This window comes from Rhinolophus hipposideros (genome assembly GCF_964194185.1).
Source record: "Rhinolophus hipposideros genome assembly, chromosome: 1".
Lineage (NCBI taxonomy): Eukaryota > Metazoa > Chordata > Mammalia > Chiroptera > Rhinolophidae > Rhinolophus > Rhinolophus hipposideros.
This window is the reverse complement of record NC_138047.1, coordinates 35,056,511-35,069,880: the sequence shown is the minus strand read 5'-3', so window position 1 is coordinate 35,069,880 and position 13,370 is coordinate 35,056,511. Positions and strand designations below refer to the sequence as shown.

The window sequence follows — 13,370 nt, the reverse complement described above, 5'->3', positions numbered from 1 at the left end:
TTGCAATTAAACATTAATTATTAATGATATTCCGAGAATTCTTATTTAAATTGCTAGTTACATAGTTTGTACTTGAAATAAAAACTGAATGGTAAAATGTTTCATGTTTTCCAACAATTTTTATTAGCCCACTAGTGAAAAATCCAGGTTATGACGATCTTTCTTCATTAAAATGAGCGGTTCTGTGTCACTGAAATGGAAGCTTTACGTTAGAGATGCCATAAGCATACAAAAACAAACTTTAAAGGGGGATGATGTATTGAATTTATGGGAATGTATTTCAAATTTGCTGTTTCCTGATGGTAGTATTAGAAGGCATCTTAAACTACAAGGTCACTTATAAACACGGTGCTTATTTGAAAGGGAATAAAGTTGAATGTGAAAATCATATCATATAATTCACAACTTTTCTGTACATTGTTTTCCATGGTTTTGCTTGGGGGACCCACACCCAATCGTCATTCCTGGGAAGACGTGGGAAAGGACACCCAGCCAGCTGAGCACATACTGCCTCCTTCTAATAAACCCAGAGGCTCCTCCGATTGCTTCCTCAGTGCCTCTCTGAACTAATCCTCTTCTAGCACTGTACCCAATCGCAGTTTCAGTTGTTCTTTTACCCAATGGTGCTAATTTTTGGTGAAGCTCTTGTCCTTGTTTCTGATGCTTTCTGTACTTTTATCTCACATGGCAATTTTATTTTTTTCTGGTTACCTCTTTCAAACATTATTAGCAAAACTTGGCCACTTTCTCAGGAACTTAAAAATATTGGTGCATTTAAAAAAACCCTAAGAAATTCATCCTACCTAAAAAGATGGAGCCATGAATTAGCTGTTGACTTGCAGGCTAATTTAAATACATAATGGGGACAATCCTGGAAGGCTTTTCTGACTGAAGAATAAAAATACAATAATTTTATTAAAAAAATTATTTTTTAATACTTATCAAAACTACCCTTCTTACTAGAGTTAACATACTCCACTTCATGATTCTTTTAGCTGGATAAAAGTGAAGGGGTCTTTTATATATCACCGGGGATGTAAAAAAAGATATGTTAATAATGCTATTAAAAGGATAGACTGTCTCAGACTATAGAGTTATGTGGATTTGAAGGTTTTATAAAGCAATATAGTTTCTAAAACTAGCAATTACAACTTCAACAATTTTCTTTATGTAATGGTAAAGTTTATTTCATTTTTAATAACAATTAGAGGACAAAATGTTTAAAATTTGCAATTTAAAACATGCACATTCACGAAAGGCCAATGACACGTAACACTGCATAGAATTGAATATTACTCAACTTTAATAACTATTTATAAAACACAGTGCATTGAACATTGAGATAAACAAACCTGAGAAAACTACTATAATCACAGATTCAACACTCTCCACTCATGCAGCTTCACAATTTCTACCGGTTTCAGCAGGAATGGTTTTTCATGGAGCTGAAAATACTATTTTATCTTTAATGCAAACTGCAATTTTCCATAGTAGCTGCCTTCCAAGGCTGACTTTTTTTTTAACCTAATAAACTTGAAAACGTGAAAAATGAAGCTTGAAGTAGTAAAACAAACAACAAACAGTATTTACTGAATTTATGGCTTCTGTTCTAGAATCATGAAACACAAAAATATTTATTGTTTTTTAAATATTCTACTCACATCTTTGCAAAGCAGATTTACCTATGGAAAGTTGCTGGTAATTCAAAGTAAGCAACTATGAAATCTAGCTTTTTTTCCTACTTAAGGAAGATTTATTTGCTGAGAAGTTTTGTGAGCTTTATTAAGAAAAGTTCTCAGAGGCAAGCTAAACAAAAGTTTCAATTAAATTTGTTCAAATTTGTAAAATAATTTACTTATTAAAAAAAGTTGTGCCGAGGACCAATTAATTTGTCCACTGAATATTAAATTCCAGGTAAGCCATGACAGAATTTTATAAGGTAGAAATAAACATTAAGATTTACAGCAATAGTCATGCATTGGCCTAGACCACTTTAAATATTAATTCATGCAAACCATAAATCTATCAAAAACACAGCTGCTCTCATACAGAAAATAAATCCAGATGGAAAATGGAAAACATTTATTTCCTTTCCTTCAAAATTTATCTTACATTCCATTTTAATAGTTGTTGAAGGTTAATTAAAATGCAGCAAAGTATAACTAAGTTTCACAAGTGACTCAGTTATTTTAATGTGAGAAAAATCAGACTATGGTCTCTTTAAGAGGCATTGCAGAAATGTTCATCATTAAAAAGCATTAATTAGGTACTGAACGTCATGGTGTTACATTAAGCAATTGACAAAAAGAATTCATAGGCCTGGACCATAGGAAGTGAGTGGGGTGGGCATTTTCTTGATTTTGTAGATGATTATGAGATTATAGATTTACTTGATATAAGTTTTAAAACCAGGAACTATCAAAGGGCAACTGCACAAAAATAAACACTAATGATTAGTTAGCTTTGCAATAATGACATTTTTATAAATAATTAAAAAACTACAAATATACAATCTATTATTTTTAGACTAGCATTCATTTTCTGAAAGAATGTTTTAAATGACAGATTATAAGTGATGTACAGTGCACACAATGCACAACAAATTATCATGTGACTTTCATGTTAGATATTTAGAATGCTGAGGTGCAAAATTAAAATATAAAATGTAATGATCAGAATATTGATTTCTTGAATGCATTCCTCCCCCCCGGAAATTAAGAGGAATCACTGATTCCATTTAATGACAATACAATTCATGTCAATGGATAATATTGTCGAGCTGACTACATGTTTACCTGACTTGATTTGAAAAAGTTTCCCATTAACTTTGCAACACTGCTGAAGCAGGCTCATATCAAACATCGAGTGGGGTGTGGGAGGGTGGGCAGCACGTATATTATTTTAAACTTACTACATTCCTGAGAAACAACATTTTCCTGCTGATAATTTTTACTATAGAGCATTTTTCAGGGTGTGAGACACATATATGCAGAAGGTGCCAAAAAAAATGTATACACATGACTTGTATTCATCTTTTGTCATCAGTATATATTGAGCATTACAATTTTAATAGTTTTTTTCCTTTCTTAAAATGTGTACAATTTTTTTTGCACCCTCTGTATACATATATAACATTGAGAAAGTTCATACTCAATATCAATGTGTACTATTTAATGTCAAAGAAGCAACTCCCAGCTTTTCAATGCGAAATGAATGAGGAGTTTCTGCTGTAAGTAGTATTTTCTGAATTGTAAACATTGTAAAGCAATGATGTTAGCATTCGCCAGAGTCCCTATAAGGGACTTTTTAACTGAAGAGCATGTGTCCTTTATTTCAGAAAATATACATTAAAAGTCACTTGAACTGTTTATTTTAATCCTGGTAAAACTTAAATTTTTCCTCCTTAGGAAGGTTAAAAAAACAGAGGTTTTTCTCTAACACTCTAAAGTCACTGCAATTGCAGTACTGTGTTTTACGTTTTACCACGCAGGTCACTCACTCCCTGCTGCCCACCCCCCAACTCCCACTCAAGAAGCAAAGAAAATGACTTAGTATTGATACTTCAAATATAGCGCCATAGGACAAAAAAGCATCAATCAGTCATATTTTAGATCATAATCCTATACGTTATTAACCATGAGTATTCTATTCACGTTGAAGAGCTCTACAGAAAAAAAAATCCATGTTTCAAGATCAAACTTTTAGTTTTCTTAAGTCAGAAAATTCAATTTTATTATATTCATCATATTTTGATATTAAAATTTTGAGAAGAATGCCACTGGTGAGGGGGCGGCAAATGGACGCAGCTGTTCTCTGTAACTGCTATTAGGTTTTCTCTGGAGGAATGTATGTCATCCTTGTTTCTTGACTTTTGTGGTTTGACTTCAAGTATCACCACTGGGAGGCCCAGAAAAGCCGCTCTAAATACACATTCGGTGGACAGTTAAAGGCTGTGACTTCAGAATTTTGAAGGCGATTTTACACCTGTGGTCTTGCTAGATGCTTTGATTCACAATTCTCTTAATCTGAACCCCGAATGGGAATTGAAGTGTGTCAACTCCTTGCCCCTTTCAGGTTAGAATTATGTACGTGTTATAGTCTCTCTTATTTGTAAAAAATGTGGGAGGCTTGCTTGGAACTAAATAGCTAAAAATGCAGAGAAGGAAAAGACAAATAGCCTAATTTTAAATCTAGACTGAGAAAAAGAGTGAAGAGAATGTGAATATATTAAACTCAAGGAGTGATTTGGAAAATCACTTCTCAGTTCTAGCTGACTTTTTTTTTTTTGAAGCGGAAATTCTATCTGTTTTGCTGGTAATTCCACTTAAAGGCAAACAGGCTTTTGAATAAAAGGCAAAAAGTTTACTGCAGTCTCTGAAGTGTATCTGAAAACTAGAATTCCTTTTTATTTTTTTTCTAAATGAAAGCATTATTTTAAAAATAGTGCAGAAAACTGCCTGTGGTTTTTAAACAGCCCCCACGATTTACGTTGGTGTCAAAAGAGACATTTTCAGATGTCCTGAAAATAATTAAACTGAACATAATGTTTTAAAGCATGTTCAAACCTAATCAGGATGAAAAGTGTGTTGACTGTCGAGTTCTAGGCTTGAGTAAGATAGGTGTTTTTAAAATGGGGAAAATGTACTGCTTCTTTGTCCCAATTAGCAGCCTGTGAATAATTTTGGGAACTGCTTGACAAGTGAACTGTGAAGTAATTCTCAGTCTTAAGTACAGGGCAGTCAGCATAACGCAGGGTGTGCTACATAAGACAGCAGGCATCTCTAGTGGAAACTAATCAGGAGAATGAAAACAGTACAAAAGCCCATGCACTTACCTGACATGGTATTTCAAACATCTCGACAGAAGCATTAGAAATCCCACATGAATATGTAAGCATATTTCTCATACGAGAGAAAACTTTAAGACAAAATGACACCACTCAATTTACAGCAGAAGCCAGATTTTTAGAAAAATCTAAATGATGAAACCTCATTAGAAATGACTGAGACATAAACACAGTTTTAAAAATCAGTAGCATAATGACAGAGTCACATTACCACGTGTGCCCTCTAACTTTAACAAATAAACAAGACAAACAAGAAAAAAGCATTTGTAAGGCCGAAGGTGCAACATCACAGATTTTAGTAGCAAATGCCTTGAAATACTCATTTTTTTTTTTTTTTTTTTGCAAATCACTCACATTTGGAAAGTCAAGCATGCAGATCTTACAGTAGAACTGGAGGTAAGCTTTCTCTTAAATTTCTGGGCAAATGACTACTGAATGAGAAATACATTTATTGAACTTCTTTGGCAAACATTTATCGAGACAATTTTTTGACACAAACACTTATTAATGTCTTGTTTAGAAATTTTGCTCAGTAAGGTGAGTCAGTTCCTTAAGAATGCTGGTTTTTTTTTCTTCAGCATATTCTGAAATCTAAGTCTGGAAATCAAGAGTCCCTTTAGCTTATTACCATTTTAGAGTTTTATAACGGTTGGTCACCTTGTTGTATATCCAATAAATTGATAGCTACAGACCCCGAGTAACGGCTTAAGAATACTGACCTATTCTCAGTTTAAGAAAGCACTCTGGCAAGATACAAGATCATTTTCAATTTCTGTTTACAAAGACTTTGCAAATACTTTAAAAAATCGGAAAGAGATGGTGTTACAGTAGAGTTGCACAGTGCTTATGTCTATAATATACATGAATCTGACCGTCAAGCAACCAGATGAGCTCAGATCCACCTTTCCCCTCCTTGGACCAGGGTGGAATTGGTGAGCAGATTCTGATGAAGACCTGGGAGCTCTCCTTAGAGACGCGGCAGAGCCTGGCAGCCCCTCCCCATCACCATTCATCAGGTCTCTGCTTTGTGGTATCATATGCTCTAATCACTTCTGACTGTGAGACGATTCCATTTTCATCTTGAGAGAAAGCATACCCGTCTGTAAGTCAAAGATAAAATAGAAATGATCATCATGAAGTCACTGGACATCTGTTATTCTGAGTTCTGAGTGCCCATTTTCTAACTTGGACAACGAATACATCTGTCCTACCTTCAAAAGCAGGAAGACACTAATTTTTAATGTCCAGAAAAGACACAGACTCAACTGCAAAATTAAGAGTGGGATGTCTGGTTTAGATTTTAGGACTTCTGCTCCCTAGATAAATGAGCAGGCACTCTCACCCCCACCCCCTCAATTCTCCATTTAACATCTCACATCCAACCCATCTAATTTTGTCTTCCTGACTACCAGAGGGGTGGAGAGTCTAGTCAAGTGGGAACATGTAGGTCCACATACATCAGGCCATCGGATGAGAGGGAAGAAAAAATAAAAGTGAGCAGGAGATAAGCACATATAACCGTGAATGGTGGAAAAGTGATCTTCTTCCCTCAGACAATATTCTGCTTGGCTCTGGGCATCTACAAATAAACTCAAGTCCCACTGTGGCTGGAGGCGGTGTGTGGATAAGAAATGACCCCCAAAGGGGTCACATCTTTAGAAAAGGCCTCTTGAAGTATAAAGAGCAAAAGCATTAAACATGAATATATATAAATAAAAATAAATTATATGTAGAAACAACATGAAACAAAAGATATATTACTAACAGAAATACATTTACTACAGGGCTTTATATATTATATTCTTTTTTTTTAGATTCTTGAAATGTTAAGAGGGCATGACACCTAGTAATTTCTTACAACTCTAAATGTTCATAAATATTTTTGAAGGGGAAATATATGTTTGATTGTGCTGTATGAAAGTTGAAAAGGCTCTTGCAAGTTTTTCAAGTAGAAAAGATAACAATACAGAAGGAGCTTTTAAGAGTTAGATTTATTTTAGTGGTTCTTTTTAAGATGTAAGGAAGCAAGGAGCATGTGGAAATATTTTTCTTTAAGTGAAAGCAGCAAGATTTTAAAGTGCTTTATCTCTTCTGCTAAAAGTGAGATGGTTGTGGTCAAAGGATTCTCTAAACATTTATTATTTACGTAACATGTTGCAAAATACTAAAACTTGTTTTAGGTGCTAATTTAAAATAGTTAAATATCCCTAAAGTCAAAATACTCCTCTCAGAATGCCATGAAGTCATGGCAGAATTAAAAATAAAAATATAAGAACACAAATACTTACGGAGCAAGTTTTGTTGCAACGACTCAGACCGGTACAAATTTACGTGATTCTTCTTAAAGACGTTCTTGAGCAGTTGTGCCCTCTCCGTGAGGCTGCAGGGCAGGTGCAAATGTGTGAAACGAATTATCAGCGCGGCAGAGACCCCAGTGTGCCCACAGGACCACCAGAGAGACTTCCATTTAAACAAAAGACTGCTTGAGAAATCTGTAGCCTCGTGATTGCTTTTTTACCCCAATTTTCTCAGCTGATGAGATTCCAAGAGTTTAGAGAGAAGACTATTTTGTCCCCAGAAACCCAGTGAAAAGATCTCTCCATGCCCCGGTTACATTTAAATCAAATGGTGATACAGAATCTATATAATGCAATTAATAATAATAATTTAAAAAATCTTCCAGTAGTTTATTAGTTTCTAAAAGCTTGGTTGACTTACTACATATATTCTAAACATGCCATTTTTACAATGAAAAAACTAATCATTACTATATCTTTTTACACATATTTTGGTGCACAATATTTTTTTAGTTATGTGAAGAAATCCTAAAAATTAAACAAGGAGGAAATTTCATAAACCTTTTAATTAGAAAAATTCCATTACCACTCTGATACGGTATGAAATGTGTTCCTTAATTTCATTTTAAAATAAACTATTTTCAGAAAATAATTATACTAGGTAGAATCACAAGAAAAAAATATGTTTCAATAAATGTTTAGAATAGTCTTTTCCTTAATTTGTTTCCTTAGAAACAAATCCATGTAATTAATTATGAAACTTTAAAAAGCACATTGCAAGAAATAATGCATCTGTTTTTTTCCACTGCATGTAGAACTTTGTCTTCCACAGTAGGAACCCAAATATTTGTCGAATACATGAATTTGAGTGAAAATTCTCAAATGCAGTTTGCAACATCATCAATCCTCCCAATCATGCCATTTCTCCATTGGTTGATTTATAAAACTTTGCTTTGATATCAAAGAACATAATAAGCATGAAGAGCTAATAAGTAATCTATATGTGTGGCAGCAAATGTTTATACAACTTTGTTTTAATCACTGGAACTGACTCAGTTGAAAATTTTCCATCTTGTATTTTCCCCACTATAAAAGCTTTAGTTAAATCGCCGTAAGTTATGTTAGTTCAGTGTTTTGCCAATTATTTAGAGACCCTGAAATGGAACAATTTTTATCATATGTGAAAAAAAAAAGGATCCTTTGCAAAATGAACTTGTAATTACACAGACATTTAGGCTTTTGCTGAAGTAAAATATTTAGAAATGTTGACATTTGTATTAATCTTCCTCCCATATTTTTTAAAGTCTAGGGATGTTAACTGGTATTTATTAGACATACTTTATTGTCACTGTGAATTAGCTACATTAAGGCAAAAACGCTAATTAATCTAAAGCTCCAGTGGTTTTGCAAATACTTGTAAAACTTGTTTTTGCCAGTGAAATAAACAGAGATGGGGAAGGAGAAAGGACCGTTTTCAGTCACTTTTCTACCCTACTCTTAAAATGATCTAACAATACAGACCCCAGAACCCTGAGGGACACTGAAATATGTCACTGCTTTGAGGAAGTCAGCAACTTGAGCAGCAAGTGGTCTGATTTCACTAGCAGAGCCTTGCAGCATGGGGTGCTGGGAAGTCTCCGGTGTTTAAAACCGAAATGACTACAGAAGACTAGAAGATGGCAATGTACCATTATATAGCTGCTTCTTCCCAAAACACATTTTCCAGGTTTCAGGCTATCTTAAATGCATCATACTTTAATATCATGACATTGACGTGCTAAGGCAGACATGAGAATTTTGTCTTTTATATTATGGCAACTTAAATATAAGTTGTGCCAATATAAATATAAGATAAGGTACTTTTGTTTTGTAACAGTTCATATAAGGCTATGTTTTCACTCAGCTGTTACATCAAGTGAACGTCTAGTATTCAAAAAAAAAAAGAGCAGTAAGAAAGTCTTTCTTCTGAAAGGAGCACCTTACTATGGAAAGAGCATGGGCTTGGCAGGCTTACTTTGGTTGAATTCTGAGTCTGTTACTGACCCCTGGGCTACCTTAGGCAAAGCTTTCTTAGTCATCTTATGTATAACAGGACAGTCCCCGACCCTCGGGCTGACGTGAGGACTCAGGTTGTTGTACAGCTTCCAGTACAGTGGCTGGCACTTAGGAAGCACCCAACCAACACACGTCAGTCCCTCTCACCCTCACCACTTCTCAGTGCCCAAAACAGTTATTATAAAAAATCGACTAGAACAGAGGTCATCACAAAACAAAAGTTACTTTGTGAGAATCATTTCTGATGCCCTGGTTTATATTCAACGTTAGCTCAATACGAGATGTCTATTGTTACACATGAGTTTAATTTATAATGCCCCCCACTACACTTCCTTAGGAAACTACGAGGTTGTTTTTGTTTACTTTGCTTTAGTTACCTATTACTTTAAAGTCCCTTCTAGAGAATGTAAATGCCATTTACAGGAGGGTGTTTAATAAATAGGGATGATGAGTTGTATTTTTCTTTTTCTCCTATTATTAATTTACTTTATTGTGGTGACATTGGTTAGGAAAATTATATAGATTTCAAGTGTACATTTCTATAATTCATCATCTATATATTGCATTGTGTTTTTCTAGTCCTATCGTACATTTAGGGAATACTCATCATGTCAAAATTATGCAATTCTGTGCCCCTGATGTTTATGGGTGTTGATATTACTATCAAATCATGTTACAAAATATACTGGTAACATATTACTTATTAGTAGACATGTTAAAAGTTCAGTTTTTGTTGAATAGCTTAATATAGGGTGAGAAGAAAAACAGTCTCCAAATTCCTTCTCATTAAGACCACATCTTCATACCACTTAGTCAGTAGTTTTTACTCAATCTTGTATGGTCTTTCATTTACATACCAAGCTATGCAAATTCTGAATTTGTTTAATGGAATTACACAACTACGACTTAAATACTTTTACGTTATTTCCAAGCTCACAAAAATTTTGCAACTCAGATACCGGGTGGAGGTGGGATGGAAAGATACCATGTTTTAAAAGATTTCATTTAGAAATATTTTTAAAAAGTATAGGTAAAAACCCATTTACTATCCTGGAACATCAGGTCATAGGTATTTTCAATGGTAAATTTGCATTTGCCTTTACATTGGGTTGCCAAGCTATCTTGGTTGACTCATTAAAATGGATCTCCGGAAAGTGAATAAACTTTCATTCATAAATGGTTTAGTGTGTTGCATGTGACAGTTGTCCTGTACTAAGAGATGGTGGTGAGACAAATATGAGCCTAACCTCTGATCTGGAGGAGAGACTATTCCATCGTTCTGTCACTTTCTTTACAAATGCTGGATAGAACCACTATCCCAGAGGTGACAGTAGGCTGGGGGGAAACATTTGATATGTCCTCCCATCCTAAACCCCCACCAAGAAATTTATGTAATACTGATATAAAATCCAGTGTGAAAACTGATAAACCTAGTTTCTTTTCTATTAGTTCTGGGGCACTGTTCAAATTGCTTTTCAAGATAAACAACACAGAGAAAGCTGGGAGAGACCACCATCACCATCCACATGATCAGATTATCTGACATCCACGCTTTCTTACTCTCTTCTTTAAAGCTGAGGCTATGGGCCAAACAAAGGTGATGGGCAAATGAATGAGGACTGACCTGAAGATCCTGGGCTAAAATTCTGTTTAGTAATGGCTGATGATTATATGCTGGCTAATGATGGTTATAAAAAATCATGAGTCTCATTATTATAGCAGCCTATCTATAGGCTACACTGCTTCATGTGCACACGAAAGATATCCAAAAATGGATGTCATTGCTTGTCTCCAATGAACCCATTGTCCACAGCCCTTATTTTAATCCTTTGTGTGTTTGAATTTAGTTCTTAAAATTTTTGTTTTGTTTTAGAAAAAGTAAGATGTTACACACAACTTACAGAAATAATACCCCCAACTGGGATCTGAGAGGCCCCCCAAAATAAATATTTCTGCTATAAAATGTATAAATATTTACATTATAGGAAAAAAAACCCCACTATTAATGTCCTTACATTTATAGAACAAATGGTTTAGGTTTTTCCAGCAAATACTGTGTTTCCCCAAAAATAAGACCTAGCTGGACCACCAGCTCTAATGAGTCTTTTGGAGCAAAAATTAATATAAGTCCCGGTATTATATTACATTATATTATATTACATTATATAAGACCTAGTCTTATATTATATTAAAATAAGACCAGGTATATTATATTATATTATATTAATTATATTATATTATATTATGTCACATTATATTATATAAGACCTGGTCTTATATTATATTAAAATAAGACAGTGTCTTATATTAATTTTTGCTCCAAAAGACGCATTAGAGCTAATGGTCTGGCTAGGTCTTATTTTCGGGGAAACATGGTATTTGCTATACACCTATGGAAAAAAATTGATTTTTGAAGTTTTTTTGATTTTGGAATTGTTGATGCTTCAGCTCCCTAATGTTGGAGCATGTCCACAATAAAGTTACAGCAAAGAACAGGGTCTCACAGCTTATACACCGTTTTCTTAATAAAAAATAATAAGCCATGGCTACATAGTGATCAGGAGTAATGTTTGGGCTTATTCTCCCAATATAACCTATATAATTATATGTTTATATGTATCCTATTCTTAGTGAACTACCGACAGGTCAGCCATCTATTTACCACACACTACTCCACTATTCATTCATTCCTCAGTTCATTCTCTTGACCATTCATTCATCTATTCAACAAATATTTTTCAAGTGCTGCTATGTTCCTGGTGCTATGCTAGGTGTTGGATTGTAGTTAAGACTAAGACAGAGGCCTTTCCTTCAAGGAGCTAAATCTAGTAGGGGAAACAGAGTAAATAAATACATTATAATATAATGCAATAATATAAAAGCAGAAGAATAAACAAATTATAGAGATAGCAGAATAGGAATTAAATTTTATTGGTGAAAAGTTGAGGTAATTGCATATAAACTGGGTTTTGAAAGCTAGGAATTGGACTGCCCAGTCTGTGAGAGTGTATCAGTTTCTAGACAAGGGAACAGCTTATGCAAAGACTGAGAGGCATAAAATAACACAGTGTTTGGAACTAAAGGAAGTCTAATATTGCTAGAATATATAGAAATCACAATTTATCCCTCCCTCTTTGAAAATGTAGATAAAATTAGGTGACTTTTTGAAATTTGACATTGATCTCATTCTCCAAGATTCCTAAAACAATCCTGGCAGTAAAAACCAATCTGATAATTCCTTAACTGCCTTAGAATGCAGTTAGTTTAATATGAAGTCTTTTCCAGCTAGCTGCTACTTTTCTCCTTTCACAGATCCTTTTTCTTTCCTCTCCTCTAGCTATTGTCTGGTGGGAAGACACTATGTTCCTGCTGACCACCAACATCCTTCTGATCACCGATGGGCAGCAACAGCAATATGGGGGTATGTGAGGTACCAGGTGTGTTTGTCAGCTAACAGCTGACTCATTCTACAGTTCTTGAGAAAAGCTGAATAGCCATTTTAGATAAATGAGCTATGCAGCAGTTGGAAATATATCTGATGCATTTTCTATGGAGAAGTTGGTGGGTTTTTAGGGTGGAATTCACTTTTTTCCTTTTAAGCTCTCTGACTTATTTCATTTAGTGGAAAGGCATACATACATCACAGACTCATTGAATTTTTAGGACCAAGAGGTCATCATATTGAACCCGCAGCCTAATTTATGAATTGTCAAAGTCACCGATATATTATAAACCACAGAAACAAAATATCATGTGGAGGGGCTCAGTGTAGGTTTTATTAACATACAAATATGGGAAATTTAGTCTTGAGAGTAGTAACAATATAATCAATGGCCTTTCTCTAATAATTTTTAATAAATGGTTTTATTCACAATTTTGTGAACTAGAACTCTTATCACATCCCTTTTACAGCTAGAGTAAAAGAGAGAGAGACTATTTACTGAGGGACTATTTATGCCAGGCAATGGAAGAGCTGTAGCTTTTCAGATGAAGGTGAAGAGAGGAGAATACCTAGACCTTGAAAGTAGGGATCATCATTCCCATTGCATATGCAGGGATGCTGATTTGGAGAGGTCAAGGTCTCTGCCAAGTCAGTGAGTGGTAGGCTGTTTTTGTTGCTATAGTATGTTCTTGGATAGGCAGCACAAGGAGGCGGAATGGTTACGAAAAGG

General features: G+C 34.6%; 1 protein-coding gene across 4 annotated transcripts in view; it reads right to left on the bottom strand.

Annotated features, from left to right (window-relative positions):
• Window positions 1-1,282: 1,282 nt before the first annotated feature.
• The window catches only part of ATP8A1 (ATPase phospholipid transporting 8A1), a 216,222-nt gene continuing 204,134 nt past the window's right edge, over window positions 1,283-13,370 (bottom strand). For all 4 annotated transcript variants that reach the window (XM_081063840.1, XM_081063841.1, XM_081063839.1 and 1 more), the window contains 2 exons: window positions 7,135-7,226; window positions 1,283-5,946 (listed from right to left, as the gene is read on the bottom strand). In XM_081063840.1, coding sequence (XP_080919966.1) covers window positions 5,849-5,946; window positions 7,135-7,226 — 190 coding nt within the window. In that variant the 3' untranslated portion in view covers window positions 1,283-5,848. The remainder of the gene's footprint in view (window positions 5,947-7,134; window positions 7,227-13,370) is intronic.